The sequence below is a fragment of the Tiliqua scincoides genome, chromosome 10 (genome assembly GCF_035046505.1).
Source record: "Tiliqua scincoides isolate rTilSci1 chromosome 10, rTilSci1.hap2, whole genome shotgun sequence".
Classification (NCBI taxonomy): Eukaryota; Metazoa; Chordata; class Lepidosauria; order Squamata; family Scincidae; genus Tiliqua; species Tiliqua scincoides.
Genome location: NC_089830.1, coordinates 17,706,241 through 17,733,517, shown reverse-complemented (window position 1 = coordinate 17,733,517; position 27,277 = coordinate 17,706,241). Strand labels below are relative to the sequence as shown.

The following is a 27,277-nucleotide window of genomic DNA, read 5'->3' as shown; positions in this document are numbered from 1 at the left end:
CACTACAGCCCACTGAGGGTAGGTTAGGTATCTTCTAAATGACAAATATGCACCGGTGTAGCGATGTTCTGGCAAGCGACCCACCACATATCCGACTGTGGTCCCGCCAAGCTCACTCGGCTAGTTTCCTTGCCGGCTCAACCATTCTTTCACTCCCAGCTCAAAAATGTTCACATGGTTTCCATGTGCTTTGTGTTGGCGCTTTCACATGAAGGAACACAGATAACAGTGTTCCTTCCTGTTTTCTGGCTCCACAACATAAGAACATAAGAACAGCCCCACTGGATCAGGCCATAGGCCCATCTAGTCCAGCTTCCTGTATCTCACAGCGGCCCACCAAATGCCCCAGGGAGCACACCAGATAACAAGAGACCTCATCCTGGTGCCCTCCCTTGCATCTGGCCTTCTGACATAGCCCATTTCTAAAATCAGGAGGTTGCGCATACACATCATGGCTTGTACCCCGTAATGGATTTTTCCTCCAGAAACTTGTCCAATCCCCTTTTAAAGGCGTCTAGGCTAGACGCCAGCACCACATCCTGCGGCAAGGAGTTCCACAGACCGACCACACGCTGAGTAAAGAAATATTTTCTTTTGTCTGTTCTAACCCGCCCAACACTCAATTTTAGTGGATGTCCCCTGGTTCTGGTATTATGTGAGAGTGTAAAAAGCATCTCCCTATCCACCCCCTGCATAATTTTGTATGTCTCAATCATGTCCCCCCTCAGGCGTCTCTCTTCTAGGCTGAAGAGGCCCAAACGCCGTAGCCTTTCCTCATAAGGAAGGTGCCCCAGCCCAGTAATCATCTTAGTCGCTCTCTTTTGCACCTTTTCCATTTCCACTATGTCTTTTTGAGATGCGGCGACCAGAACTGGACACAATACTCCAGGTGTGGCCTTACCATCGATTTGTACAACGGCATTATAATACTAGCCGTTTTGTTCTCAATACCCTTCCTAATGACCCCAAGCATAGAATTGGCCTTCTTTACTGTCGCCGCACATTGGGTCGACACTTTCATCGACCTGTCCACCACCACCCCAAGATCTCTCTCCTGATCTGTCACAGGCAGCTCAGAACCCATCAGCCTATATCTAAAGTTTTGATTTTTTCCCCCAATGTGCATGACTTTACACTTACTGACATTGAAGCGCATCTGCCATTTTGCTGCCCAATCTGCCAGTCTGGAGAGATCCTTCTGGAGCTCCTCACAATCACTTCTGGTCTTCACCACTCGGAAAAGTTTGGTGTCGTCTGCAAACTTTGCAACCTCACTGCTCAACCCTGTCTCCAGGTACACAAGGCTTTTAGGACATTAAAGGGCTGCCACAAGACATTCTGGGGGTGCGAGCGGGAAGCCATTATGAGTTGTCTGTGCAACAACCCATGTGCCTAATGATGGGGGTTCCAGAACAGGCCCCCATTGGAAAGCAGCACATACCTGTATTATTACTCCATCCTGTTATGAAGAATGAGAGACAGGGCTCTGCCCCAAGCGGCTTACAATTTACATAATGACAGTAAGCAGATAACAGTGGTAGAGAACGAGAATGGGGGCAGGGGAAAGCAGGGCTTGGCTTGGTCAGGGGCCAAGGGGTTCACACCCTTCAGAGGACCCACACAGTCATGCTGACCCCTGAACACTCAGTACGGTTGGGAGTACCAGAAACCTGCAAGTGGGGGGTGTCATGGGAGTTCAGTTGAGGACTTTTTCCTAGGGCCCCAGAAACCTATTGCTGACTTAGATGGTACTTCTGATGCTAGTTAAGACTTGGAAATCCCTAAGTTGGTACATAGAAGGCAAAAATGGAAGAGGGTGTTAAGTGTAGTTTCATGCATGTCTGTAAAGCCCATGGCTAGAATCCAGCAGAAACATTTCCATGTGAGCATGTTTTATGCACCCATAAATCAGTGCTTTTATACCCACCCCTAAAAAAAAAAAAAAAGCATATTTGTTTCCCTTGGTGCACACATGATGTCAAATGCTTTTTCCAAGAATATATGGGTATGGCACTCATTCACAAGCAGTAAAGATCTATCAACATTATAAGGGAACAAAGTGAACTCGAAATGTACAGAACGAATGCCCCTATTCCAGTACAGCATGAATGGGGTTTGTTTCCCGCCCCCCTCCCAAACACACAAAGACAGTACATAAGCCATGAATGGGGTTCATTCACCTCCCACTCTAAATGAAGTCTCTATGGCTGTACTTCTTGGGAGAAAAGAAAAGAAAAAATCTGAGTTTTCACAGTGTCATTTTTCTGTCAATTTGCGATAAATACATTTGCGTGGGGGGCGATTTTCACTAGCAGAGTTTATGGTACACAATAAACACTAGAACATGACAAGAAAGGTCAGATGGGAGAGAAGAAGAGGCATTACCTGTGCCAGGTTTAACACCTGTATTTATATATTTGGAGGGGGGGGAGGAGAAGCATGTTTGGCTTGCATTTGCAAAACATCATGTATGTACACAGTCTTCAAGGAGTTAGATTCAAACTAGGACATTGCCTTCAGTCTAGCTAAAGGAAAATGTGTGTCTGGATCCCCCACCCCCAAGTCCACTTGGGGTCCTGCAGGCCTCAGAAAGGCTCCTGGACATGGCCAGAAAACAACTTTGGTCATGTCTGGGAGCTCAGGTTCGAGTGGTCTGGGAGTCCTAGTGAGGTTCTGCCCCACCTTCCCCCAACATCGTAGAACACTGCAACCAACCCCTGAACCATCAGTAGTTGAGACACCTCACTAACTCATTCCTTCCATGGGTTTCATGCAACATGGTCATCCCTCTGTTGTTGTCCCGTATGCAGGGCCTAGGAGAGGGGGGTAAACGGGATAATTTGTACCCGGGCCCAGGGTCAGAAAAGGGGCCCAGGAGCCAAAGGATGGGGCCCAGAAATTTCCTGGGATCTTACATTTTCCAATCTCACCCAGACTCATTGCCCACATGGGATGCACTTGGCACCAGGCCCAGGAATGCATATGTTCCTTAACAGTGTCACAGCTGGGAGGAAGCTGGCCTCCTCCAGGAGCTCTTTGGCTTGTGGATCTGCTTGCCATGAAGGAGTGGATGGGAGCTCAGGGACACAGCTGTGGGGCTACAGCTGCTGCAGAAGTGATACCCACCTCCACTGTTCCCCTCCCCACAGTCCTAGTTTCACCCCCTCTCTCTTTGGGAGAAACTTTGTACCCCCTGATAAGATTCCTCTTGGAGGCCCTGCCTGTATGACAAGAGAATGGGATTTGGGAAGAGTCAAAATTTAGCTGGGCTTGCAGGGAGGGGGTGGGTTGAACCTTTTCTCACTTTGTAGCTCTGATATGAATCACTCCTGAAGTGTCAGCAATAAGGATTAACATGGATTTATATGCCACTTGTCATCCAAAGTCAAGCAGTTTGCAGAGCAAGGTATTTAAATAAATGGTCCCCGGTCCCCAAAAGGGCTCACAATCTTTGAAACGGCCACTGGAAAATGATGCTGTGTTGGTAGGAATGGACATAGTTCCCCCTACTCATTATAAGAAAGCCACACTTAAGAAGGTGTCTCTTTTTCCAGCCAGCAGGGATAATAGGTTACAAATTGCATCCATCGCTTCTGCTCTGCAGAAGTGTAACTGAGGTGGAGCCTGAGGGGCAACTGCTCTGTGTGCTATACCAGGGGTGCTCAAACCCCGGCCCTGGGGCCACATGTGGCCCTTGAGGCTTCTCAATGTGGCCCTTAGGGAGCCCCAAGTCTCCAATGAGCCTCTGGCCCTCTGGAGATTTGTTGGAGCCTGCACTGGCCCAACGCAACTGCTCTCAGCGTGAGGGCGACTGTTTGACCTCTCATGTGAGCTGTGGGATGAAGGCTCCCTCCACTGCTTGCTGTTTCGTGTCCGTGATGCAGCAGAGGCAGCAAAGGAAAGGCTGGCCTTGCTTTGTGCAAGGCTTTTATAGGCCTCGAGCTATTGCAAGACCTTCATTCATTCATATAAGTTCATCTTTAATATATTCATTTACATAAACTTATGCAAATTTATTCACATTTTAAATGTAAATTAATTCTTCCCCCCCCTCAACACAGTGTCAGAGAGATGATGTGGCCCTTCAGCCAAAAACTTTGGACACCCCTGTGCTACACTAAGGGGGGGGGGCATGAAGCCACCAGCACATCCTCCTCTGGGGAGAGCCCGGAAGTGATGTCATGATGTCACATGGCCGGGAGCCAAGGCTTCTAGTTAGGACTCTGCTCCTCTTGGTGACTCATCAAAGTTTGGGAGGGGTACTTCAGTTGAGACATTGGCAGAGGGGGAAAAGCTTTCACCCCTTCCCCCAACTTTGCATCCCACTCTGTAGGCTGATTTTTGAAGCCACCAGGTCCCATCGCAGAGCTTCCATGACACGTCCCATTTGGCCCGGAGAAAGGATCGTGACGTGAGTTCCTTTGCTAATTCCTGCATCCTTTTCCTTTGACCTTGCCTTGAAAGTCTTGCTTTTTTTCCTCAGCTCTCTGCCCCCCCCTCCAAAATACACCCCTCCCCTAGACCACTGGCAAACGTATCAATAAGAAAGCTACTGTTCCTGAATGCCTGCGTTTTGACATTTTATGGGTCCCTACGGCTGTTTGTGAAACCCACACTGAGCCACATCCTGTCCTGGTCCCTAGCGGTCTCTGATCTCCAAAAGGCCTTTGGCCCAACACACTGGACCCACAGTCTGCTGAGTGTGGCAGACCCCAGGCCAGATTAAAGCCGGTGACTGGCAGATCAAGCCCTTTCTTTGGGCTGATTTGACTGCCTTCACTGTTCACATCTCAAATTCCCTACATTCCAGGCCACTGCCGGTAGCTTTTTCATACAGCCCACTTCCTAGTCCCCGCAATGAGGCTGTTGTGGCGAATCCAGGCTGATGGGATTGGCCAGGGGACCTCACCTTGTCAATATCCATCCTTCCACACAGCCACTCCATCCCTCCTCCCTCTCATCCCCACCCCGTCATTCACTTGTGTTATAGGTTGGCTTCTTGCCTTTCTAAGGAGTGGCCCCTTAAGACCTGAGGACCAAAAGCCAGCACTGGCCACTTGACACTCTGCCTCCTTCCGAGCAATCATGTCTGTGATTTTTTTTGGCCTCCTCCTGCTCTCAGTGCTCATCCTCTCCCAGGAGCAGAGAGTCCAGGGGGTCTCTCCGCAACTAAGAGGTAAGTCAAGAAGGGCATGCATTCTTTTGCAAACCTCCTTGTCCCCCCCGTGGCCCCCCCCCACAGATGCCAGTATAACAGGGCATGCAAGGGAATTTAAACCTCAAGAGTGGGGAGGGGAGAGGCAGAAAGGTATGTAATTTTGGAGGGGGAAAAATAGGTTTGACAGGTTCTCCCCTAACACAAGATCTGCTTGCTTCTTGATTTTGCAGTCACAGCTGAGATGAAATCACACATTTCGATCTAATAGAGCAGCATCACACAGCAAAAGTGTTCTCTACCTGTATCAGCACCCTAATATAAACAACTTTATGCCTGGAGCCTTAGTTCCTCCAGGTTTTGGTTTGGAGTGAGTCAAGAACTCCTGCGGATTAACACCTCTGTAGAAACTAATCTACTCAGCTTAAATCCTCACTCACTCACTCACTCACTCACTTGCCCTATTCTTCATTAGCTCTGGGGTGATCCCATCCTATCCTAGAGTTTAGAGATCACTTTGATCCCATCTTGGAGCCTGCAAACTCACTCGGGTTGCCAATCAGAAGTGCCAGATTTTGATGTGACAAGTCCAGCTGAACAAGAACCCATTTCTTACCACCTCTTATTACGCTGGGCAGTCCAACCGTTGATCTGGCATCCTAAAATGAAACTAACTCCAAACCCCACAGCTGGATTTCTCAGTTGGCTTTGTCCTTTTAGTGCCAACCTAAGCCTGCAGTCTAAAACAGTGTGGTGTAGGGGTTAATGTGCTGGACTAGGATGGGGGGACCGCTGATGGAGTAGAGCTGAGGTCATGGGGTGATGCTGTGCCTGTCGCTGTCTCTCAGCTTAGCCCACTCCACAGGGCTGTTGTGAGGATAATAATGTGTGCATGTTGGGGGTGGGGGAGAGAGAATGATATACACTGCCCAGAGTTCTTTGGAGTCAATGAATGAACGCGGGGAAATCAATAAATAGAATCAACATTCAAAGGTGACATCCAGTGGCAAACCGCACAGAAAAGCTCTGCTTTTAGTGAGTAGAATTGCAAGCTTGAAGAAATGAGTCAATCTGGAAGGTAGCGGGTTGTGCTATAGAAAAGAGCTGATCATTAATCTGTGGAACTCACAGCTGCAGGAAGTGCCCTTGCAGATCTTCTTCTAGTTAGACAGTGTCCAAATACCAGTTCGGAGAGGAAAAATGTGCATGTCTGAGTACTACTTCCCGTAAAGGAATAACCTCTCATACAGATTTATTTAGACCCATTTTCCTCCTCTAGAAAAACGCAGAAGCATCAGAAAGACACATGGGATGAAGTATATCAAGGGCTGCTAAGAACAATGCCTGGATAGAATATCTGTGTTCAGATGTTCTGTGTTAGAAGAGTCTTTGCACAGAGTAGATCAGAAGAGCCACCCTTGCATTTCCAGATAGGACCGAGAAAAATCCCTGCCTGAAATCCTGGAGAATGGCTCCCAGCCTGTTCTTAGCCATTCTTAACTGCCAATGCTCACCTAAATAGATGAATGGTCTGACTCAGACCAGGTAGCTTCCTACCAAAGAGAATGCTAAGTGCAGAGGGACAGCAGCAATAGAGAACAGCCTGGATGGACTTCCAGGAGGCATCTCCTTACTCAATGAAGTTGATGCTGGATGAGATGGACCTTCAGTCTGATGATCCAACAGGGTTCCTGTTCTTAGCCATGATAGGAATAGAGCCTCCATATAGAGGAGCAGCCTACCTTTGAGAATGGGCTGCTAAGGATATACAAGAAGGGGAGGGCTATTGGCTTTGAGCCCTACTTCTAGTAGGTGCCTGGTTGGCCAAGGCAGGTAAGAAGATGCCAGCTCAGCAGGGCTGCTGTGATATGCTCATGTGGGGCCATGGATCCTATACATGGAAAATCTATAGGTAGAGGTGCTTGAAAACAGTAAAACAATATTTTACTCAGAAGTAAGCCCATTGTGTTCAGTAAGGCTGTAATCCTATCTTACTCACAGGAACCAAACACCCCAAATAAGGATATGTGCTCCTAATGCGTAGGCTGCCCCACAGGGACCCCTGGGTAAGGCATGCAGTAAGGGGGGGGGGGAAAGAGATAATAATAGACACTGCTCTGAGTTCTTTGAAGTCAATGAATGAATGTGGGAAACCAATAAATAGAATCAGCATTCTAAAGTGACATCCAGTGGCAAACAGCACAGGAAAGCTCTGCTTTTATTGAGCAGAATTGCAAGCTTGAGGAAATGAGTCAATCTGAAAGGCAGAGAACTGTGCAATGGAAAAGAGCTGGCTGTTAATCTGTGGAACTCACAGTTGCAGGAAGTGCCCATGCAGATCTTCTAGAGCAGCGTTTTTCAAAAAGTTTGCTGTGGCGCATTGTGGGCATGGGTAAGGCATGGGGAAGGCATGTAATACTGTAGTTAGTGACACATTTTTGGAGTCTTTCTTTGACAGCAGAAGCCTCTGCGTGTTTACTTAGAAGCAAGTCCTATTATGTTCAGTGGGTAGCCATGGCAGCTCCCTGTTGAGTTGTGGTGGAAAGATCTGATTTCCCCCTATTTCCCACCAGTTCATAAGAGAGATCTGGTTGCCATGCCTTCTCAGACCATCTGACTTGCAATACTGTCCGATTTTAAGGGAACCCCTGGGTATGGGGGCTCTCTGCTAACCTGGGAGGAGGTGTTCCCAAAGTGGCCTCCTTCTGTCTGAAACTCCCTAGCTTGGGGAGTTGGTAGCAGTGGCGTCACAGGGGTTTGTGTCACCAGGTGCAGGAGGCCAGCATCTCACCCCTAGGATGGACCTCCTCTCATGCAGTGGGCGGGGCAACACCCTGAGTGGTGGGCGTGGTCATGTACCATTGCTCCGCCCCTGCTGGTTTTTTGTTTTTGGCTATAACTTTTGATAGAATAGAGATATTTCAATGTGGTTTGTTTTATTGCATTCAGCATGAATTTACACATTGATTGATAGGTAACATGATAGTATTATTCAAAAATACAAAGATTTTAGAAATTTTGGCCAGTAGTGGTGTCACCCCCTCCTCCCTCGTGTACATCTCCTGGGATGGTCCGCACCCCCATACTCCTTAGCGACACCACTGATTGGCAGCATCTCCCACTCCAGTACAGTACCGGTTCCAAGAGTGACATTGAAACAGGGAGGTGAGTGCCAGTTGCTACATGTTGGACACTGCACCAGGCCTGCCCCTTGTCTTCCCATACAAAGGCATGCCTCTGAGTATCAAGGGCTGGAGAGTGGAGATTATAATCACCATCTTCCTTTGCCTGGAAGCTTCCAGAAGCATCTAGCTGGCGGAGTGTTTTGAAATGGAAACAATTCTTTTATCTGATCTTTGATTGGACGTGGGGCAATTATTTGACCAGACCTGGGGCAATTCTGTTCATTGATCTTGATTGCTTTTGAATTGGAAATCGAAGGATTATACCACAAAGGTTTAAAATATAGTTGAGTGATGTATTGAGCTGATGGTTTGGAGACACCATTCCATTCTTCCATTGAATTCGGGAGGGTATGCATATAAGTCAACATTTAATGCTTTATTTAAAAAAAAGACTTTGGACACACTTATAATAGGCAGAATCTATCACAGTGTTTGTGATTTTGCTGGTGCAGGAGTTTGCACCATCTTTTGTGTGGGTGGAAGAGCATCTCTGGATTTTTGTGCATTTTTCTCGCCCCACGTTCTAGCGTGAGATGGAAAGCGGCGCTTCCATGACTAAAAGTTGCATCCGCGAGCAGAAGGACACCTTTGACTCCAATCCATGCATTACAATATCTTAGGATCATAACTGTCAGTATCAAAAATAGAGCATCATGTAAGGGGATATTTCATGGTATGTCAAAAGTGGAGAGGAAGGCAGGTTCACCTGATTTCTTGGATCACCTAACACAGGCGTATCTCTACGTCAACCTGAAATGCAAAGGTGGGGGTTCTGTTGACACATAGGATGGGGGTGTCCCTTTCCCAAGGGGGTTTCCAATGTCCCTTGCCCAAGATGTTGCTTTAGCTACCATGTGCAAGACTGAGCTTATAAACTGCTACAGTTATGGAAAGGTATAATGTCTACTGTCTTTAAGGTAAATGTCTACTTTTTAATTGAAATCCATTATCTGACACATTCATCCTCACTACATGGAAAAAAGGGGAAAATTTACTCTAAGGTTACTAGCAGAGTCAGACAAGGCTGTCTTCAAATGCTGTTTTTAATGGGTTTATGTGCAGGATAGAGATAATGTTCCCTTTTCCACATTTTTTCAAAGGGTATGTCCTGTTACTTGTCGCCCTTTTAATTAAATTCAGAGGCCTCGTATTTCAATTTCAAACCAGGTTGGCTGCCAAGCTTGCAAATTTCTTTTCCCCTCAGCCTGATGATGTCATGCCTGATGATCTCAGACTGAAATATTATCCGATGATCGTCTTAGTGAGTCATGGAGGACCAGGAGTGAATGAAAGCAGTTTCCATGGACTTTAGTTCCTTGTTGGGCAATTGTGCAACATAAAAAGGGGGGGGGGTGCTTGGTTTTTTAAGATCTGTTGGAGAAAGCTTCAGGCTGCAATCCTATACACCAGTGGTTGTATAGGATTGTGAACCAACTTACCTGGTTCACAGTGCCCCTGCAACCTTTTCTTCCTAACTCAGCTGGGCACCAGCATCTTAAATCTCATGAAATCTCATGAGGTCCAAGTTAACAGTGCCCAAATCTCATGAGATTTTGGGAGATCCAAGATGGCAATGCTCAAATCTTGTGAGATCTGGGAGCCACCATCTCGGATCTTGTGAAATTTCACGAGATCAGTATGACGGCATCCGGGGAACAGGTAGGAATGGCCACTGAGAACATCCCATGGCACCCCTGTGTGTGTGCCACAACACCCTAAGGCATTACAACACACACTTTGAGACATACAAAATTATGCAGGGGATGGACAGAGTGGATAGGGAGATGCTCTTTACACTCTCACATAACACCAGAACCAGGGGACATCCACTAAAATTGAGTGTTGGGAGGAGAGTTAGGACAGACAAAAGAAAATATTTCTTTACTCAGCGTGTGGTTGGTCTGTGGAACTCCTTGCCACAGGATGTAGTGATGGTGTCTTGCCTGGATGGCTTCAAAAGGGGATTGGACAAGTTTCTGGAGGAAAAATCCATTACGGGGTACAAGCCATGATGTGTATGCGCAACCTCCTGATTTTAGAAATGGGTTATGTCAGAATGCCAGATGCAAGGGAGGGCACCAGAAAGAGGTCTCTTGTTGTCTGTTGTGCTCCCTGGGGCATTTGGTGGGCCGCTGTGAGATACAGGAAGCTGGACTAGATGGGCCTATGGCCTGATCCAGTGGGGCTGTTCTTATGTTCTTATGTACCTGCTATACACATTTCATGAAAGTCAGTGCCACTGAGCACAAGGGAATGTACTTCCAAGTGCGATTTCTAGGATTACACTGTCAATCTCTTTTCGATTCTTGAAAACACAGCAAGTAAGGATCTGGTGCTCTTCTTTTTTTCTCACCCAGGTGTCCAGTGCAGGACAAGACCCACAGATCTGGTGTTCATTGTAGACAGCTCTCGGAGTGTACGTCCCAATGAATTTGAGCAAGTCAAGGTTTTCCTGTCCCAGGTCATTGAGTCGCTTGATGTCGGAATAAATTCCACCCGGGTTGGTGTCATCAACTATGCCAGCGCCGTCAAGAATGAATTCTCTCTCAAGACTCACCGGACCAAGGCTGGCCTCCTACAAGCTGTCCGCAGGATTGAACCCCTCTCCACTGGCACCATGACAGGCTTGGCCATCCAGTTTGCCATCAACAGGGCCTTCAGTGAGGTGGAGGGAGCCAGAGTGCGAGCGCCAGAGATTAACAAGGTATGAAAAGGCCAAGGTTTGAAAGAACCTTTGCTCCTCTACTCTTGGTCACTTCCTGCCTTTCTTGCAAAAAAAAACTAAACTGCAGATAGAACTAAAGGATAGCAGCAGCAACCTCTAGGCCAGTCGTTCACACTCATTTCGCACAAAGACCCATTTCTTAGAATAAGAATCTGTCGGTACCCACCAGAAGTGATGTCATGACCGGAAGTGACATCATCAAGCAGGAAAATTTTAACAATCCTAGGCTGCAATCCTACCCACACTTGCCCAGGAGTAAGTCCCACTGACTATCATTGTTAAAAGCATATTCATAGTAGCCTGTTAAAAATACAGATCTGTGACATTTCCCCAAATGCAGTCACATATCTTGGTAGCATTAAGTCTAATATATTAAAAATAAAGTATTGAAATGAATGGCAACCCACCTGAAATTGGCTCATGACTCACCTAGTGGGTCCCGACCCACAGTTAGAGAAAAACTGCTCTAGGCAGCAATGTTTGTTAAGGGCTCTGGAGAAAAAGTGTTAGTCTCTAAGGAAAATCTAGTGCTTGAATTATGGACAGGAATTATGGACAGGAAAAGTAGGAGATGCTTAATTAAATCAATTAGTCCCAGCCTGTAATCTCCACAAATTTTACGCAGATCATGATCTGGTCCTTTCCTTAACAGACAAGACTATAGTATTTGTCGCCTGCTACCTTATCCTTTATATGGAGATTTTCAAGCAAGAAGCTTGACAAGTACCTGCTGGAGATACTCTAGGAGGTTCTCCTGCTCGAAGCAGGAAGTTGGACTAAATGACTTTGTGGGTCCCTTCCAATTCCTATGAATCTCCTATGAATCCAACTCCTGTGAACTGGAATCTGTAGCATGCCAAACATGTGGTCTGCCACGGTATCCCACTCCCTCTGCAAATATAAGCAACGTATTTAGCATTCCCCCAAGTATTTAAGGAGCCCATCTTATCCAACTTTCCAGCACCAGTGCAGCCCTGGGAAAAGGGAACAAATTTTCCCTGACCTTGAGGAGGCCTCTGTGACTGCTTCTCCACCACAGTGTGCAGCGCACACCCTGTTTGTATGGCTGCATCAGCTCTGGAAAGTTGGATAGGACGGAGCCCTAAATCTCTCACGTTCCCTTTGCACCTCTCTCAGTTTGATGATGACTGTGGATTTGCCGTCCTTGTACGGACAGGTGGACAGGCTCATGGCCAAGAAGCATGGGATGGATATACAGTCGTGCCTCTCAGCATCTGCAGGGGTTCCATTCCACCAAAACCTGCTGATAAACAAATCGTGGTTCAGGGCACACTAAACCCTCAGGACATGACCAGAACTGCGCTCCAGTTATGTTTGGAGGCCAGTGGCATCACTAGGGTTTATGTCACCAAGTGCAGGAAGCCAGAACGTCACCCCCACGATGGACCTCTTCCCATGCAGCGGGCAGTGCAATACCCTAGGCTGTGGGCATTGTGATGCGCCTTTGCCTCATCCCTGCTGGGTTTTTTTGCTGTAACTTTTGATAGCATAGACATATTTAAACGCAGTTTATTTCATTGCATTCTACATGAAAATGTGCACGGAATGATACATAACATGATGGTATTATTTGAAAATATCAAGATTTTAAAAATTTGACCAATAGCGGTGTCACTCCCCCATGTGCGTCACCCGGTGAGGCCTGAACCCCTCACCCCCTAGCGATGTCACTGCCAGGGGATTTTCTACCACGTGTGGCCTCTCTGGGCCTCAGAAGGCGCCATTGGAAAGGCACTTCCTTTTTTCAAAAACAAACAAAAAATGAAAGTGCCTTTCTAAGGCCTTCTGGAGGCCTCAGAACATCCTCCGGACACAACCGGAGAACAACCCTGGTCGTGTTCAGAGGATACAGGGCAAGTCTCAATGTGGGTTGGGGGACCAGCGATGAGTCAAATCATTGATGCAAAACCTGCGGATGACAAAGTCCGACCTGTACAGCCATCTCTGTTACACGTACCTAGGCGTCATGACAATAAGGAAGGATGATGACATCATGCCTGAGACAGTGATGATGACATCATTCTCAGAAAAAACAAGATTAAAAAAAAGGGCCTTTTCATAAAGGTGGGACCCTGGTATGCACTGATTTGGCATCCACTGTTTTGACTCACCACTGATACTGGGGTCCACCTTTAAATGCCTTGTAACAAGGAAAAAAAAGCCAATTTCCCACCTTTGTGCTGTTATATATTTATAATTTCATTCCTCTAGATTCCATTATTCACCCCATCTAGTGGCTGAATGTGGTATAGCAACTATACCAATGTATTCTGGGGTGACAATGGAGAAGCAAGAAACTTGGAAGTGGGTGTTTAAAGGTATTTTTCCACTTATTTTGGAATCCACTGATTTCTTTTTTTAATCCACTGGGGCTTCCAAAACAGAACCCCCTCCCTTCTCCATCCCTTCCAACTCCTCAAAGCTGTGGTTCTGAATGGTGAACACACTAGCGCACAGCGCATGGGAGACTAGATGTTCAATCTTCGCTATCTCAGTAGTCTTAAGAACCTGTTCCAGCCTCTGTTATTGGTGCCTTGATGCAGACAGCCAGACTAGCAGGGCAAAAATAAAAAATGACATTCCTAGGCAGATTTTTCTGGGGGTAGGAAAGGAGCAGAAACAAATACAAGGCACTACCTTGCAAAGGAGGCTTTGTGAGCTGTAAGGTCTTTGCCCTTGCAGGCAAAGATAGGTGTGCATTTTGCTGGCTGCTCACAGTTTAAATTTCACCGTGATCACCGGCTTTTCACCGGGCTTGCTGCATTCCAAACCATCCGGTCAGAATAAAATTATTTTATGAAAGAACAATATGCAACCTTGTTGGTACCTTTCGGGGAGTAACATCCATTTCCCAAGACCTCAAAGGGAGAAGCGACTTTGCCTGTCCATTTCCTTGTGGAAATTGTGGGGCTAACTCAGTGGTTCTCAAATGTTTTAGCACCAGGATCCACTTTTTAGAATGACAATCTCTCTGGACCCGCTGGAAGTGGTGTCATTAACTTGGAAGTGATGTCATGGCTGGGAGTGACATCATCAAGCAGGAAAATTTTTAACACCCCCCTATGACAAAATCAAATAAAATCAATTAAGTACATTAAATGTTTACAAGTATAGGTTAAAAAAATTATTTAAAATAATGAAGAACCCTCCCAGTCCTCCCAAGCAGTTGTTCATCTGTTTAAAAAAATCCCCTAAACATCCCAAAGGCTGCAATCCTATCCTCAGTTACCCAGGAGTACGCCCCACTGACTATCATTGTTAAAAGCATATATATAGTTGCCTGTTAAAAGTAACATCTGTAACATTTCCCCAAAAGCAGTCACATACCATCGATGTGGTTATATAATATAAAGTCTATCAGTGGTTCCCAAACTGTGGGTTGAGACCCATTGGTGGGTTGGGACCTGATTTTTGATGGGTCTCCAAAGGGTGGTAGAAGGAGCAGATAACTAGTGGCCTCAAGCCCTGAGGCTATTCAATAATCAGATATGGTAGCTGCTAATTACTCTGCAAAGAGCTGAGCTCCTGCACTTTGCAAGACAGCTGCTGACAATGTAGACAATGCTAAGCATGATGGTCTCAGTAGAAGACAACACATATGTTCACTGGTAGCAGGTACCTCTTTTGACATTCCACTGATTAACCAATACACTGGGACAGTGCTGCTGCTTTCAGAAGCGAGGTGGGCACTTCACCAGGAGCAGGTCCTTTTCTGCACTGGCCCCAACACTTTGGAACTTCCATCCAGCAGAAAGTCACACAGAAAGTCCAGCAGAATGGCCCCCGCGTTGCTGTCCTTTCATGAAGACTTGATAGTCTATGTTGGGGTACTGTGGCTAAGTCCTCCTCTGATTGCAGTTACACTTCGGCGACGCTACTTTTCATTTCATTGCTCCTTCTTTGCTTGTGCTACCTTTGAAAAGACTTCCTGTGAACCCCTTTGTGCTGTCACGTGGCAGAGAAAGCAGGAGATCTATTTTTAAAAAGTAAAACAAGCACAGCACAATGCCCCTGGGAACCTGATCGCACAGGGATCCAAGCAATGCCATGCTTGCGCATATTTGTTTATTAAGCATGCATGCTCTGCTTTGCTCCTTACAAAACTTGCTTACAAAACCCAGGTCAAAACAACCCACACAATTCAAAGAATAATTAAAAACCCACCCAGAACGCTCAGCAACAGCAATGACAAAACCAGCTCTGTGAAACATCAACACAACAATCAGAGGGAATAACAACAGAGGAATCAAAACTATCCAGAAAATGCCTGCTAAAAAAGGCCAGGTCTTTTGCCTCTGCAACAATGCTGGCAAAGGGATGATAAGTGTTCATTAAGGGGCAGGGAGTTCCACAGGCAGAGGACCACCCCTGAGAAGGCCCTGTCAAATATCACTGCCAGCCTAGTCTCAAAAGGCAGTGGGACATGCTAGAGAGCCTCCTTCCCAGATCTTATGGGATCTTCACACATGTGAAGCAGGGCTGGTCCATTCATGAGGCCAACTGAAGCAGTCACGTCAGGGGGGCCAATTGGTGGGAGGGGGGAGGCACACATCTCTGTCCACCTAATCACCACTACTGCTCCTATTTACCCTTCTGGTTCCTTGGATTGGAATAGAGTGAGGAGGCAGAGAGGAGGGAATGTGGAAGGGGAAGGAGCAATTGTTACCATGCACATGCCCGATCTCGTCTGATCTTGGAAGCTAAGCAGCATCAGGCCTGGTTAGTACTTGGATGGGAGACCACCTGGGAATACCAGGTGCTGTAGGGCTATACCATAGTCTTTCGAGGCTGAAGGTTGCCAACCAACCAAGGAGCATGAAGTGGAAACTTTGGAGAGTAGAGTTTGGTATAAGGAGTGGGCAGCATTTGGCAGGCTGCCTCAAGTGCCCAGAGCTCTTGACCTGGCCCTGATGTGGAGGAAAGTGGTTTTTCAGGAAAATTGGTCCTAAGCCAATGCTTTGCAACATGCTCAGGAATGAACCGGTAACCAACGCATCTCTATAAATAAAGGTGAGAAGGTATCCAAGAACCTCACCCCAATCAGAACATGGACAGCTATACGTTGGGCCACTTGACATTTCCCAGCAGTCCTCAGAGGCAGCCTAGCAAATCCTAACTGCAACCCTTGAGCGATTAATTATTTGACTTTATTATTTGATGGTAAACTGCTTTGTGCACTTTTTGTTGAAAAGTGGTATGTAAATACTTTTAATAATAATTAAAAATAATAATCACTTCTACACCTCCCCCCAGACCCCCACATATGAACACCTTTCGATATATCAGGGAAGTTTTTTTTTTACATTTAAGGAAAAGTGATCTCTCCCACGAAATTGGTTATATAAATGGTTCCCTCTGCTGGCCAAAAGGGGACATTGCATGGCATGAATCTTGCCCTTTTAAGAAGCAAGCTACACTGTAGGCTCGCCTGCAAGCATTCATTTATCTTTATTTATTTTTCACATTTTTATACTGCCCTTTCTCCAAAGAGCTCAGGGCGGTGTACCCCGCTGCTCCCCTCCTTTTTGTCCTCACAACAACCCTGTGAGGTAGGTGAGGCTGAGAGAAAGTGACTGGCCCAAGGTCACCCAGGAAGCTTTGTGGCTAAGGGGGGATTTGAACCTGGATCTTCCAGGTCTAAGTCCACCTCCCAAACCACTACACCACCCTGGCTCTCTCATGCGCATGGATCCTTTAAATTCACATTCAAAGTGAATTTAATGACGCCCCCCCCCCCCATGCATGTCACCCAGTGCGGCCCAGTTTGGTTCTTGGTCTCAGTTGGGGGACCCAATCCTATCCAACTTTCCAGCTCCGGTGTAGCCACAATGCAGCCCCGTGGTAAGGGAACAAATGTTCCCATACCTTGAGAAGACCCCAGTGACTGTCCCTCCACCACAGGATGCAGTGCACACCCCATTGACACAACAGCACTGGCACTGGAAAATGGGATAGGTTTGGGCCTTTAGTTAGTTGAGTAGCAGATGGGACTCTTCCCATGTACTTTGTTCATGCTGTTTATGCTGAGTGCGGTGGGATGGTCTGTTGAGCGTTACCCTCTCATCCGCAGGTGGCCATCATAGTGACGGATGGGCGCCCCCAGGATGCGGTCAAGGATGTGTCGGCGAGGGCGAGAGCCCTTGGGATTGAGATCTTTGCCATTGGCGTGGGCCGTGTGGACAGGGCCACCTTGCGGCAGATGGCCAGCGAACCTCTGGATGAGCACGTGGACTACGTGGAGAGCTACAGCGTCATAGAGAAATTGACGAAGAAGTTTCAGGAAGCTTTTTGTGGTGAGTCCCAAAAGATATATAGCATGTTACACACACTTCTCACTTGTTTCCCGAGAGGCGGGAGGTTCTGCAAGTAGAATCGCTAGGGTTGGTGCCACCCAGTGCGGTGTGAATAGGAGGGTGGTGATAAGGGCAGGTGGAACAGGGGTAGGAAGGGGGCAAAATGGGGCAGGGGAAGTGTCAGAAAAATGGCCAGAAAAATCTGAACCCAGAGCTACCAGGCTTCCTGATGCAGAGCCCAAAGTCAACCCACCAAGTAGACGTGGCCTCCCAGTCAAGCGTCCTTCCTGTTGTGGAGTTCAGGTCTACCTGCCTGGAAAGCCTGGCTTCCCACTCGGCCCAGCCAGGAAAGTTCTGGCTCCCCCCCCCCCAATGGTGTCACCCCCCAATGGTGTCAGCCAATGCAGGCTGTACCACCTGCACTCCCAAGTGATGACACTGGGTGGAGCTATGTGGGCTTGGCTTCCTTTGGATGAGAGATCACTGGAGACTTATTTACAAATGCATAAGGTGAGCAAACTCTCCTGCTGCTATCTTCTACCTCATATCCCCCCCCCCCCCCAAGAGATATCTTTGTGCTCCCAAAGAATCTTCAATCAACTCCCAGCAGGACCGGCCCATCCATGAAGCCATCTGAAGCTGCATTTGTTATAATAAACAAATACAAAATACTCCCTCTGTCCTATCACCTCTGATACGATTGAGGAAATGTCCATCACAGCTTACAAATCATGAAGACTATATGCAGCTTCCAGGTTTTAGAGGTAGCCTATCTTTGAATGCCAGGTGTAAGGGAGCAGCAACAGGATATAGGTATCTTGTTGCCTTGAACGCTCTCTGAGGCATCTGGTGGGCCACTGTGAGATACAGGAAGCTGGACTAGATGGGCCCTTGGCTTGATCCAACAGAGCTCTTCTTATGTACTGACACTGAGTTTGAGTATTGGCAACTCACATTACAATCCATCTCATTTCCAAACAAGATACAGGTCTCCAATACGAGCATGATTTTTCCCCCTTCTGAAATTCATGTCAGCTCTGAAATACGCATTTTCCCCAACTTCATTAAATCTGCACACCTGTTTTAATCATTCAATTCTCAGAGGTTCACAGTGGTTTTTCCACTGTTTAGTGTACGCCAATCTGGCTGCAATTAAGAAATGCCAAAAGGGATCCTGACAACTGTTGGGGATGATCAATTCTATGTGATGTGAAGCCATTGAATGCCTAGAATCTGTCACAAGAGAGTGGGCGAGGTGGGGGGGGGAACTAAATATTTTCTATGTAGTTTTTGTCTCCAATGTTTCCTATGGGAGAAATTTGAGTCACAGCATCTCTGACGTCGGCTTAACATTATGCGAGTGGGTGCCAAACTTACCAGGGTCACAGCATCCCACAGTCTCTTCTTCCCAGCTCAGGCAGGTGTCGCCATCTTGAATTGCACAAAAAACTCGATCCAAGATGGCAGTGCCCAAATTTCTCAAGATCCAGGGTGGCAGCACACCAATCTCTTGAGATGATGTGCCACCATCGTGGATCACACCAGATTTCACTTGATCCAAGTTGGCAGCACATGGGAGGGGTGATAGGATGGGCCAGTGGGGACATCCCACAGCATCCTTGTGAAGTAGGCCAATGTTGGGGGCCTCTGTCACCTGACGTACATACAGGATTTGGTGCAGTTCCTTCCTCCCATGTCTCACCACAAAACACCTATATCTCTGACCCAGCTGTGAATTTATGTCGGCTGGAGTCATGTCAACATTGTAGCTACGTTGGGATTGCATTCCACTGACATAAGGGTGAAGTTGCATCAGAACCTTGCATCAGAAGTCGCATCAGAACCTCACTAGGGGCATAGCTCAAGGGGTGGCTTATACTGTCATCCTATACTACTCCTCAGGATAGCAATCATTTAAAAAACCCATTAACAGAATACAGTGATGCCTCGCAAGACGAATACCTCGCACAACGGAAAACTCGCAAGACGAAAGTGTTTTGTGATTTTTTTGGTAACTCGCAAGACGAATTTTTCTATGGCCGTGCTTCGCAAGACAATTTTTTTTGCATTTTTTTGGTTTGTTTTAAATCGCACTTCGCAAGACGAAAATTTCGCAATACGAAACGACTTGCTGAACGAATTAATTTCGTCTTGCAAGGCACCACTGATTGTGCCTTAGGATCTGCCGTGACTTGCAAATTAAGCATACTGTCAGGGCTGGTCCAAGACCTCTTGATGCCTGAGGTGGTATACCAAAAGCTGCCCCCCTGACCCAATGATATGCCAGCCTCTGCTCCTTCCAAGCTCCTATTTAGCTCAGCACGCTCCTCTCCTCCTCGTTTTCTCTTCCTCTCCTTCCCTTTTCCAATCTGGGGACTGGAAGGAGAAGGAGGAGCAATAGAGGCAAGAAGGTGGACAGAGAAAAGAGCCCTGCCCCCCCTCTAAACCACTGCCTGAGGTGACTGCTTCAGTTGGCCTCATGGATAGATCAGCCCTTGATGTTGTTTCTATCACTATGGTTGGCAACCTTCAGTCTCGAAAGACCATGGTATAAGCCTACAGCACCCGGTAATCCCAGGCGGTCTCCCATCCAAGTACTAACCAGGCCTGACCCTGCTTAGCTTCCGAGATCAGGAGACAGTGTTCAGTATAGGGAGATGGTTGGCAACCTTCAGTCTCGAAAGACTATGGTATAAGCCTACAGCACCCAGTATTCCCAAGCGGTCTCCCATCCAAGTACTAACCAGGCCTGACCCTGCTTAGCTTCCAAGATCATGGTATAAGCCTACAGCACCCGGTATTCCCAGGCGGTCTCTCATCCAAGTACTAACCAGGCCTGACCCTGCTTAGCTTCCAAGATCATGGTATAAGCCTACAGCACCCAGTATTCCCAAGCGGTCTCCCATCCAAGTACTAACCAGGCCTGACCCTGCTTAGCTTCCAAGATCAGACATGTGCAGGGTAATATGTCCCATCCACTGGGGACATCCTGCAGTGCCCATTTGAGTGTGCCACAATGGCCTAAGGCAGTGGTCCCCAAACTTCTCAGAAGCCGGGAACCACATGATTGTGGGGTGGGGAGATGGCAGGGATGCAACCCCTAGGATCATGCTGCCTCCAGGGACAGAAGTTTTTTTTTTTTAAAATTATTTTTAACTTACCTAATTCAGCTTTGGCCTCCAGGGGGTGCCCCATGGATGCCTCCGCAGGGCTCCCCAGGTTAAAAATAGAATGACTAAAAATAGTGATTGGAACCCACTTCCTGTTTCGCCATCAAAAACCAGAGGCCAGCGCTGCCTTAGGCAAGTTTTTAAAAAAGACTTCTGTCCCTGGTAGTGATGTGCTCCTGGGGATTGTGTTGCTGCCAACCCCCTGCCCAGCTCTGCCCCTTAAGGGGCCAGGGATGAGTGCTTCCCTGGCTGGGGGGTTGTGACCCACCAGTTTGCGTACCACTGGCCTAAGGCATTGTAATGCATACTTTGGGAACCCCTGCTTAATCCTTGCTTAACCCATTATTGCCTGGTCCACAGGTGCACACATTTGATCCCTGTTGCATATAGGCAATATTGGGCAGAAATGGTTTAAGCTATGACCATTCCCACTTTTTCCTTCCCTGATGTTATCAAGTCCAAGATGGAAGATGATCGGCTACTGATAGGCTACCATGAAGCCCCAAAGACACAGATACGTCAGTCTTTGGGACACAAGATTGTATTCACCTTGCCTGTGATTCTTCTACAGCTGTGTCAGACCTCTGTGCCACTGGTGACCACGACTGCCAGCAGATCTGTGTCAGCGCAGGCCCCTCGTACACATGCGCTTGTCGAGAGGGGTTCACGCTTCACAACGATGGGAAAAGCTGCACTGGTAAACAGTTGTGTTTTGAACACTACGGGTCAACGTTCATTCCAAATTGTGTAAATGGGTGCAAAATTCCACACCAGAGGATCCAAATGAGAAACACAGGAGCAGTTTCTTGCTTAACTGTGGCCTGCACGCTAGAGGTAGGACACTTCCCAAATGCTAATAGGAAGCAGGAGAGTTCTGCTTCCTGCTAACATTCTGGTGTGACCCTCTAGCATGCAGTCTGCTTGCCTGCATGTCACTTTCCACAATTAAGCAAGAAAATGATCCTGTGTTAAGCAAGAGAATAAGAAAATATTTCTTGACCCAGCGTGCAATTAGTCTGTGGAACTCCTTGCCACAGGAAGTACTGATGGCATCCTGCCTTTAAGAGGGGATTGGACAAATTTCTGGAGGAAAAGTTCATCACAGGTTACAAGTCATGGTAGATATGTGCAAGGTAGAGGCAGACTGCCTCTGATTGCCAGATGCAGGGGAAGGCACCAGGAAGCAGGTTGTGTCTGTTGTCTAGTGTGTTCCCTGAAGCATTTGGTGGGCCACTGTGAGATACTAGAAGCTGGAGCAGATGGGCCTTTGGCCTGATCCAGCGGGGCTCTTATGTTCTTAATACTGTGGGACTCTCAGATAGACACAGGGCGCAATCCTAACCAACTTTCCAGCACTGACATAGCTGTGCCAATGTGCATCCTGCAGTGGGGATGCAGTCAAAAGGCCTCCTCAAGGTAAGGGTATTGTTTGTTACCTTACCTTGGGTCTGCATTGCAGCTAAGTCAGTGCTGGAAAGTTGGTTAGGATTGTGCCCACAGTTAAAGTTTTGTTATTTAAAGTTAAGAACCAGGGATGGGCCAAGGCTTGAATGACTCACACTCGAGTCATGATAGCGCATGTTTTTTTGTGACTCACAGTGACTTGAGTCACGTGTGTCAAAAACTTGGGCACTGACTCGGGACTCAGGGATTTAAGCCTAAATATGAAATGACTCGAATAGACTCAAGTCAAGACTCGCTTTTATGTGTGATTGTGACTCTGTTTTGTGCGGGTGCTTGCTTTTTTCCTCCGCTTCTTGGGCTTGATTCACTTTTCAAAAAGACTCTATTGGTTGGCAACCTTCAGTTTCGAAAGACTATGGTAGAAGCCTACAGCACCCGATATTCCCAGGTGGTCTCCCATCCAAGTACTAACCAGGCCTGACCCTGCTTAGCTTCTGAGATCAGACGAGATCAGGCATATGCCTCAAGTAAAAATTACTCGAAAAATAGCTCTGGATGAGTCACAATGGCTGCCATTATGACTTGTGGGTGACTCAAGTCAAGGGGGTGTGGCGCTGTGGCTCTGGCACATCCCTGTTAAGAACTGTCACAGCATTTAAGGACTTTTTTCACTGTAACCCCCTTTTCCTCAGCTTGCAGTGGAGGGGCTGCCACGGATCTTGTATTCCTGATCGACGGGTCGAAGAGCGTCAGGCCTGAGAACTTTGAACTGGTCAAGAAGTTCATCAACCAGATTGTGGACTCTCTGGATGTGTCAGACAAAAACGCCCATGTGGGCCTGGTCCAGTACTCCAGCTCCGTCCGGCAAGAGTTCCCACTGGGTCAATACAAGACCAGAAAGGATATCAAAGCAGCAGTGAGGAGGATGTCCTACATGGAGAAAGGCACAATGACGGGACAAGCTTTGAAATTCTTAGTTGACAATTCCTTTGCCATCTCTAGTGGAGGGAGGCCCGGAGTGCCCAAGGTGGCAATAGTATTTACAGATGGCCGGTCTCAAGATTACATCAGTGACGCTACACAGAAAGCCAAGGAACTAGGTAGGTTTTCAGAAATGAGTACGGTTGTCTTAAAATAAATGGAATGTACATTTCTTTGGCAGAATGATAGATGCATCATCACCTTCTTCATCATCATGAAGAGCAAAACAGACTCATAGAGGCGGAAGAGGCTTCAGGTGTCCTAGATGTAAACCAACCCTGAGAAATTCCCCCAGGTCACTTCTTAAAAAGGGAATGGAGAGAAATTAGCAAATTTCCCACCCATACCCTTGGTCTTTCCCAGTCACCAGCTGGTATTGTTCTTAGGCTATCATGTTCCAGGAACTAAATTCTACTGAGGACGTCCAAGGCAAGAGAGTGTGGTTGTCTAGGCCCAAGAATGCTCACAATCAGATATGACACATCAAATACCACTACCCTTGTCCAGGGGTGCAGAAGCTCTTATTATCCGCCATGCTCCTCCCCTCCATACTTCCCTCCCCCACTCTGCTCCCCTTTCTTTTGAATTCAGGGAGTGGAAGGAAGAGTCACAGAGGTGAACGGTGGGTTCATCCCATTGCAGTGTTCTGCCCTGAGGCACCAGTTGACCATCTGCCACCTCTTCCTGCTACTAAGCTGAACAAAGCAGGAAGTGCGGGCTTTTGCCCCCTTACTATCTTTGAAGCTGCCTTTTCCCACATCCAAGATGGCGCACAGGAAGAGGAAGTGATTGGGGCAAATGAGCTATGGCCTAGAATGCCTCCTGGAAGCTGTTCTAGGCCACCACTCATTCACCCCACACACTTCTTATTTTGTACAACTGAATAGCAGGCAGAGAAGGCAGTGGTTGTACCAGCAAAAAGAGCTCATAAATGGAACATTGAAAGAAGACGGTGGTTCAGCAAACATAGGGGTGTATGTGGGAGAGCTTGGGCCAGTCAGCCCTTGTTGGCATCTCTTGGCCATCACTGAAGCAGAAATCTGGCTTAGATGGACCCTTGATCTGATCCAGACGTGTTCTTTGTATGTCAGAGAATCCTTCTGCTACATGTACTCTTTTCATCTGACTGTGCCAGTTTAGCTTCTTTGGGCTTCAAGGATCTTGGCTGCAATCCTAGGCACACTTAATTGGGAGTAAACCCTATTGACTCTAATGGAACTGACTTCTGAGTAGACACGCATGGGCTCCTTGTCTCTTCTCAACCTGAAGGTGCTTAGAACAACACTCTTGGTTGGTTGCACAGAGAGATAACAACAGGGAGATGGGCTCTTGTTGTCTGTTTCAGGCTACAAGATGTTTGCTGTCGGGGTAGGCAATGCAGTTGAAGACGAACTGAAAGAGATTGCCTCGGAACCCGTGTCAGAGCACTACTTCTACACCGCGGATTTCCAAACCATCAACCAAATTGGGAAGAAACTACAGAGCAAAATCTGTGTGGGTGAGTGGCCTGATAGTACGTGGTCTGTTGTTGACAGAGCAATCTTGCAATCTGGAAAATAATTAGATGAACATGGTAACCAATTGCACCAGTACAGCACAGTCCCAATTCAGCTGCTGGATCACATGGGCTGCATGAGGCTATAATTTAATTCATTCTTTGTCACTGTGAAAAGTTCAGACACAACACAGAGGTACTCACCTGTTATCTTCTGAAGGTATGACTACACAGATCAGAATCAGCCTAGTACTTGGACAGGGTGGTTTGGGTATTCTTTTTCCAGTTGGCCTCTGAAAAATCTGTTCATTAAAGCATCTCAACATTCACATGGACAATTGACACGGCACACTTCACTGCTGGTGGGGGACTCACATCCTCCAAAGGCCCTACTAATAAATGACCCTCCCCCAATGACCCTCCCTCCATGGCGCACCTGCAAACCATTGTGTCTCCACCAGGGAGAGGAGTCAACTAGCCAGTAGCTACCTTGTTCAACAGCTTTGTTTTCTCTCCTGCAGAAGAAGATCCATGTGAGTGTGAAGCTATAGTGAAGTTCCAGACAAAGGTGGACAACCTCATAAAGGCCCTGACACGGAAGCATATCCTTTAAAAGCTATTTAGAGAGAATTGGGGTAGTTATTTCTGGAGTGAGTAGAATACATTCAAGTGGATCTGTTGAGGGGAAGAATCTTGATCGCTTGGGCATTTGGTATTCTTGTAAACCAACAGGTATTCCTGGCAGCTTCTGCTGGAGTGATCATCCATATGCTTCTCCTTCTCAAAGGAGGATGGGTATTTTTTTTAATCTTTAAGATTTGGGTAGTAGGAAATGGTTTAACATTGGTGGATTTCTCCATTTTGCACCTGCCAACATTGTCATTCATGAACCTTGTCTCTTTAAGAGACGTGGAAGGAAATGGCGCCCCTAGCAGAACTAAGGGAGTTGATAGATACCCTGCACATGCCTGATCTTGTCTGATCTCGGAAGCTAAGCAGGGTCAGGCCTGGTTAGTACTTGGATGGGAGACCACCTGGGAATACCAGGTGCTGTAGGCTTATACCATAGTCTTTGGAGACTGAAGGTTGCCAACCAAGAACATAAGAAGAGCTCTGCTGGATTAGACCAAGGGCCCTTCTAGTCCAGTGTCCTGCACCTCATAGTGACCTACCAGATGCTGTTGGGATCACATAAGATGGCAAGATGCAGCATGAGAGAATGTTGACCCTAGATGGAATTTTGGAATGATCCAACTGGGCTTCTCGTACATTTTTATTTTCTTTTGTGGCATCATGCTTTCAGTTCGATCCATCTAATTCGTTATGACCATGGGGAGCAATGTTATCTTCTCTATACTTTCTCCAGATTCAGAGGCAGAATGCCCTTGAAGACCAGTTGTAGGGGAGTAAGGAATGCCTTCTCTCCTGTTTGTGGGTTTTCTAGAGGCAGTGCTGGGCAGGGCTGGCCCTAGGGCCCAATTGGAAACATTCTTTTTTGTGGGGCCCCAAGTTCAAAGCCAAGGTTCTGTAGAATCGTAGAGATATAAATCACATTTAGTATATTTTCTATCTCTAGGGTAGAATGGAAAGCAATCAAAATGTGTGCTTAAAAAGTGCCCGTGAACTAATGGACCAAATGGAGCTGAGTACATTTTAAGCCATTTCTGCTTGTTCTGGAAAATCAAGTGTTAGGGAGTATACATTTAACACCACAGCGGCAGTGTCTGAAGTCTGCCACTTCTACCCAACGTTGCATATATGCAGCAGGGACCAAATGTGTAACAGCTGTGGGCTGGTTCATAAAATGGCTTCATATAAAATTGCATCCATGGAAGCCTGCAAGGAAACAGTGCAGATTACCTTTGAAAAGTAAATAGGTACAAAGCCGCTCTTTAAGAATTCAGAAGAAAATTAAAATCTTTGCTGCTCTCTATAAAACCTGCAGTGTGGTGTTAGGTGTCCATTGCAATGCAGTGTTGTAAGTATTTGACAAGACTAGATTACCCTAGCGTGGGGGGGGGGGAGTTTAGGCATGGGGCCAAATTGGGAGCAATCAATCAGTCCAATTGGTTTAAAGCCAGCCCTACTGTAGGAAACAGAATGCTGGATGAGATGGACCTTTGGCCTGTTCCAGCAGAACCCTTGATTGCTCTTTCTTTTCATACTTCTCGGAAGCGATCCAAGATTATTCCTTAATTCTGGCTCACTGGAAGCAGTGTCGAAAAAACTGGCTGCTCTGGAAAACAGGATCACTGTCTAAATAAAAGCAACAACAACAACAAATGCAATCTCACTTTTCTTCTCCTACTGAACATCAAATGCCAGAAGACTTCTACTGACGTAGATGGGCAGCTCTTTCTGCAGTGCTCCGTCGAGCTTTGTAATTATTTTAATGAGATGACCATTCTAATGGTCTTCTTTCAGAGAAAAGAAACCAAAACATGTAAAGGTAAACTTCGTGATAAAGCACTCTCAGTTTTTGGGCACAATCCTAAACAGGTCTACTCAGAAGTAAGTCCTAATTTGCTCAATGGGGCTTACTCTCTGGAAAGTGCGGTTAGGATTGCAGCCTTTGTGTACCAAACTACGTTAAACCTGCCTTGCATCATAGAATAGGCGTATAATAAAATACCTGGAGATATTGTTTTAATCTAAAGCTTAATATATACATGTATAATGTGTGTCATAAATACTTGTTATGAGTTCTGTGAATGCTCACTGGGTACTTCTACTTGTTCTAAATTCTGGGTAAGCCCTTGTGTCACTGAAGGATTGGTTTCAACTCCTGTGACTCTGAAAAGGGGAAAATGCCTAATTTATGCATAAAACATTTATCTATAATTAGATG

At 46.8% G+C, this 27,277-nt stretch overlaps 1 protein-coding gene and 1 pseudogene across 1 annotated transcript; both read left to right on the top strand.

Annotated features, from left to right (window-relative positions):
* Positions 1 to 5,085: 5,085 nt before the first annotated feature.
* MATN1 (matrilin 1) lies at positions 5,086 to 26,689 on the top strand. The gene is made up of 8 exons (XM_066638789.1): positions 5,086 to 5,176; positions 10,698 to 11,044; positions 17,157 to 17,379; positions 21,121 to 21,246; positions 22,646 to 23,053; positions 24,280 to 24,432; positions 24,951 to 25,031; positions 26,637 to 26,689. Exons 1-8 carry the CDS (start codon positions 5,086 to 5,088, stop codon positions 26,687 to 26,689), a joined length of 1,482 nt encoding a protein of 493 aa, XP_066494886.1.
* On the top strand, positions 25,375 to 25,488 carry LOC136662063 (5S ribosomal RNA; annotated as a pseudogene).
* Positions 26,690 to 27,277: the final 588 nt, after the last annotated feature.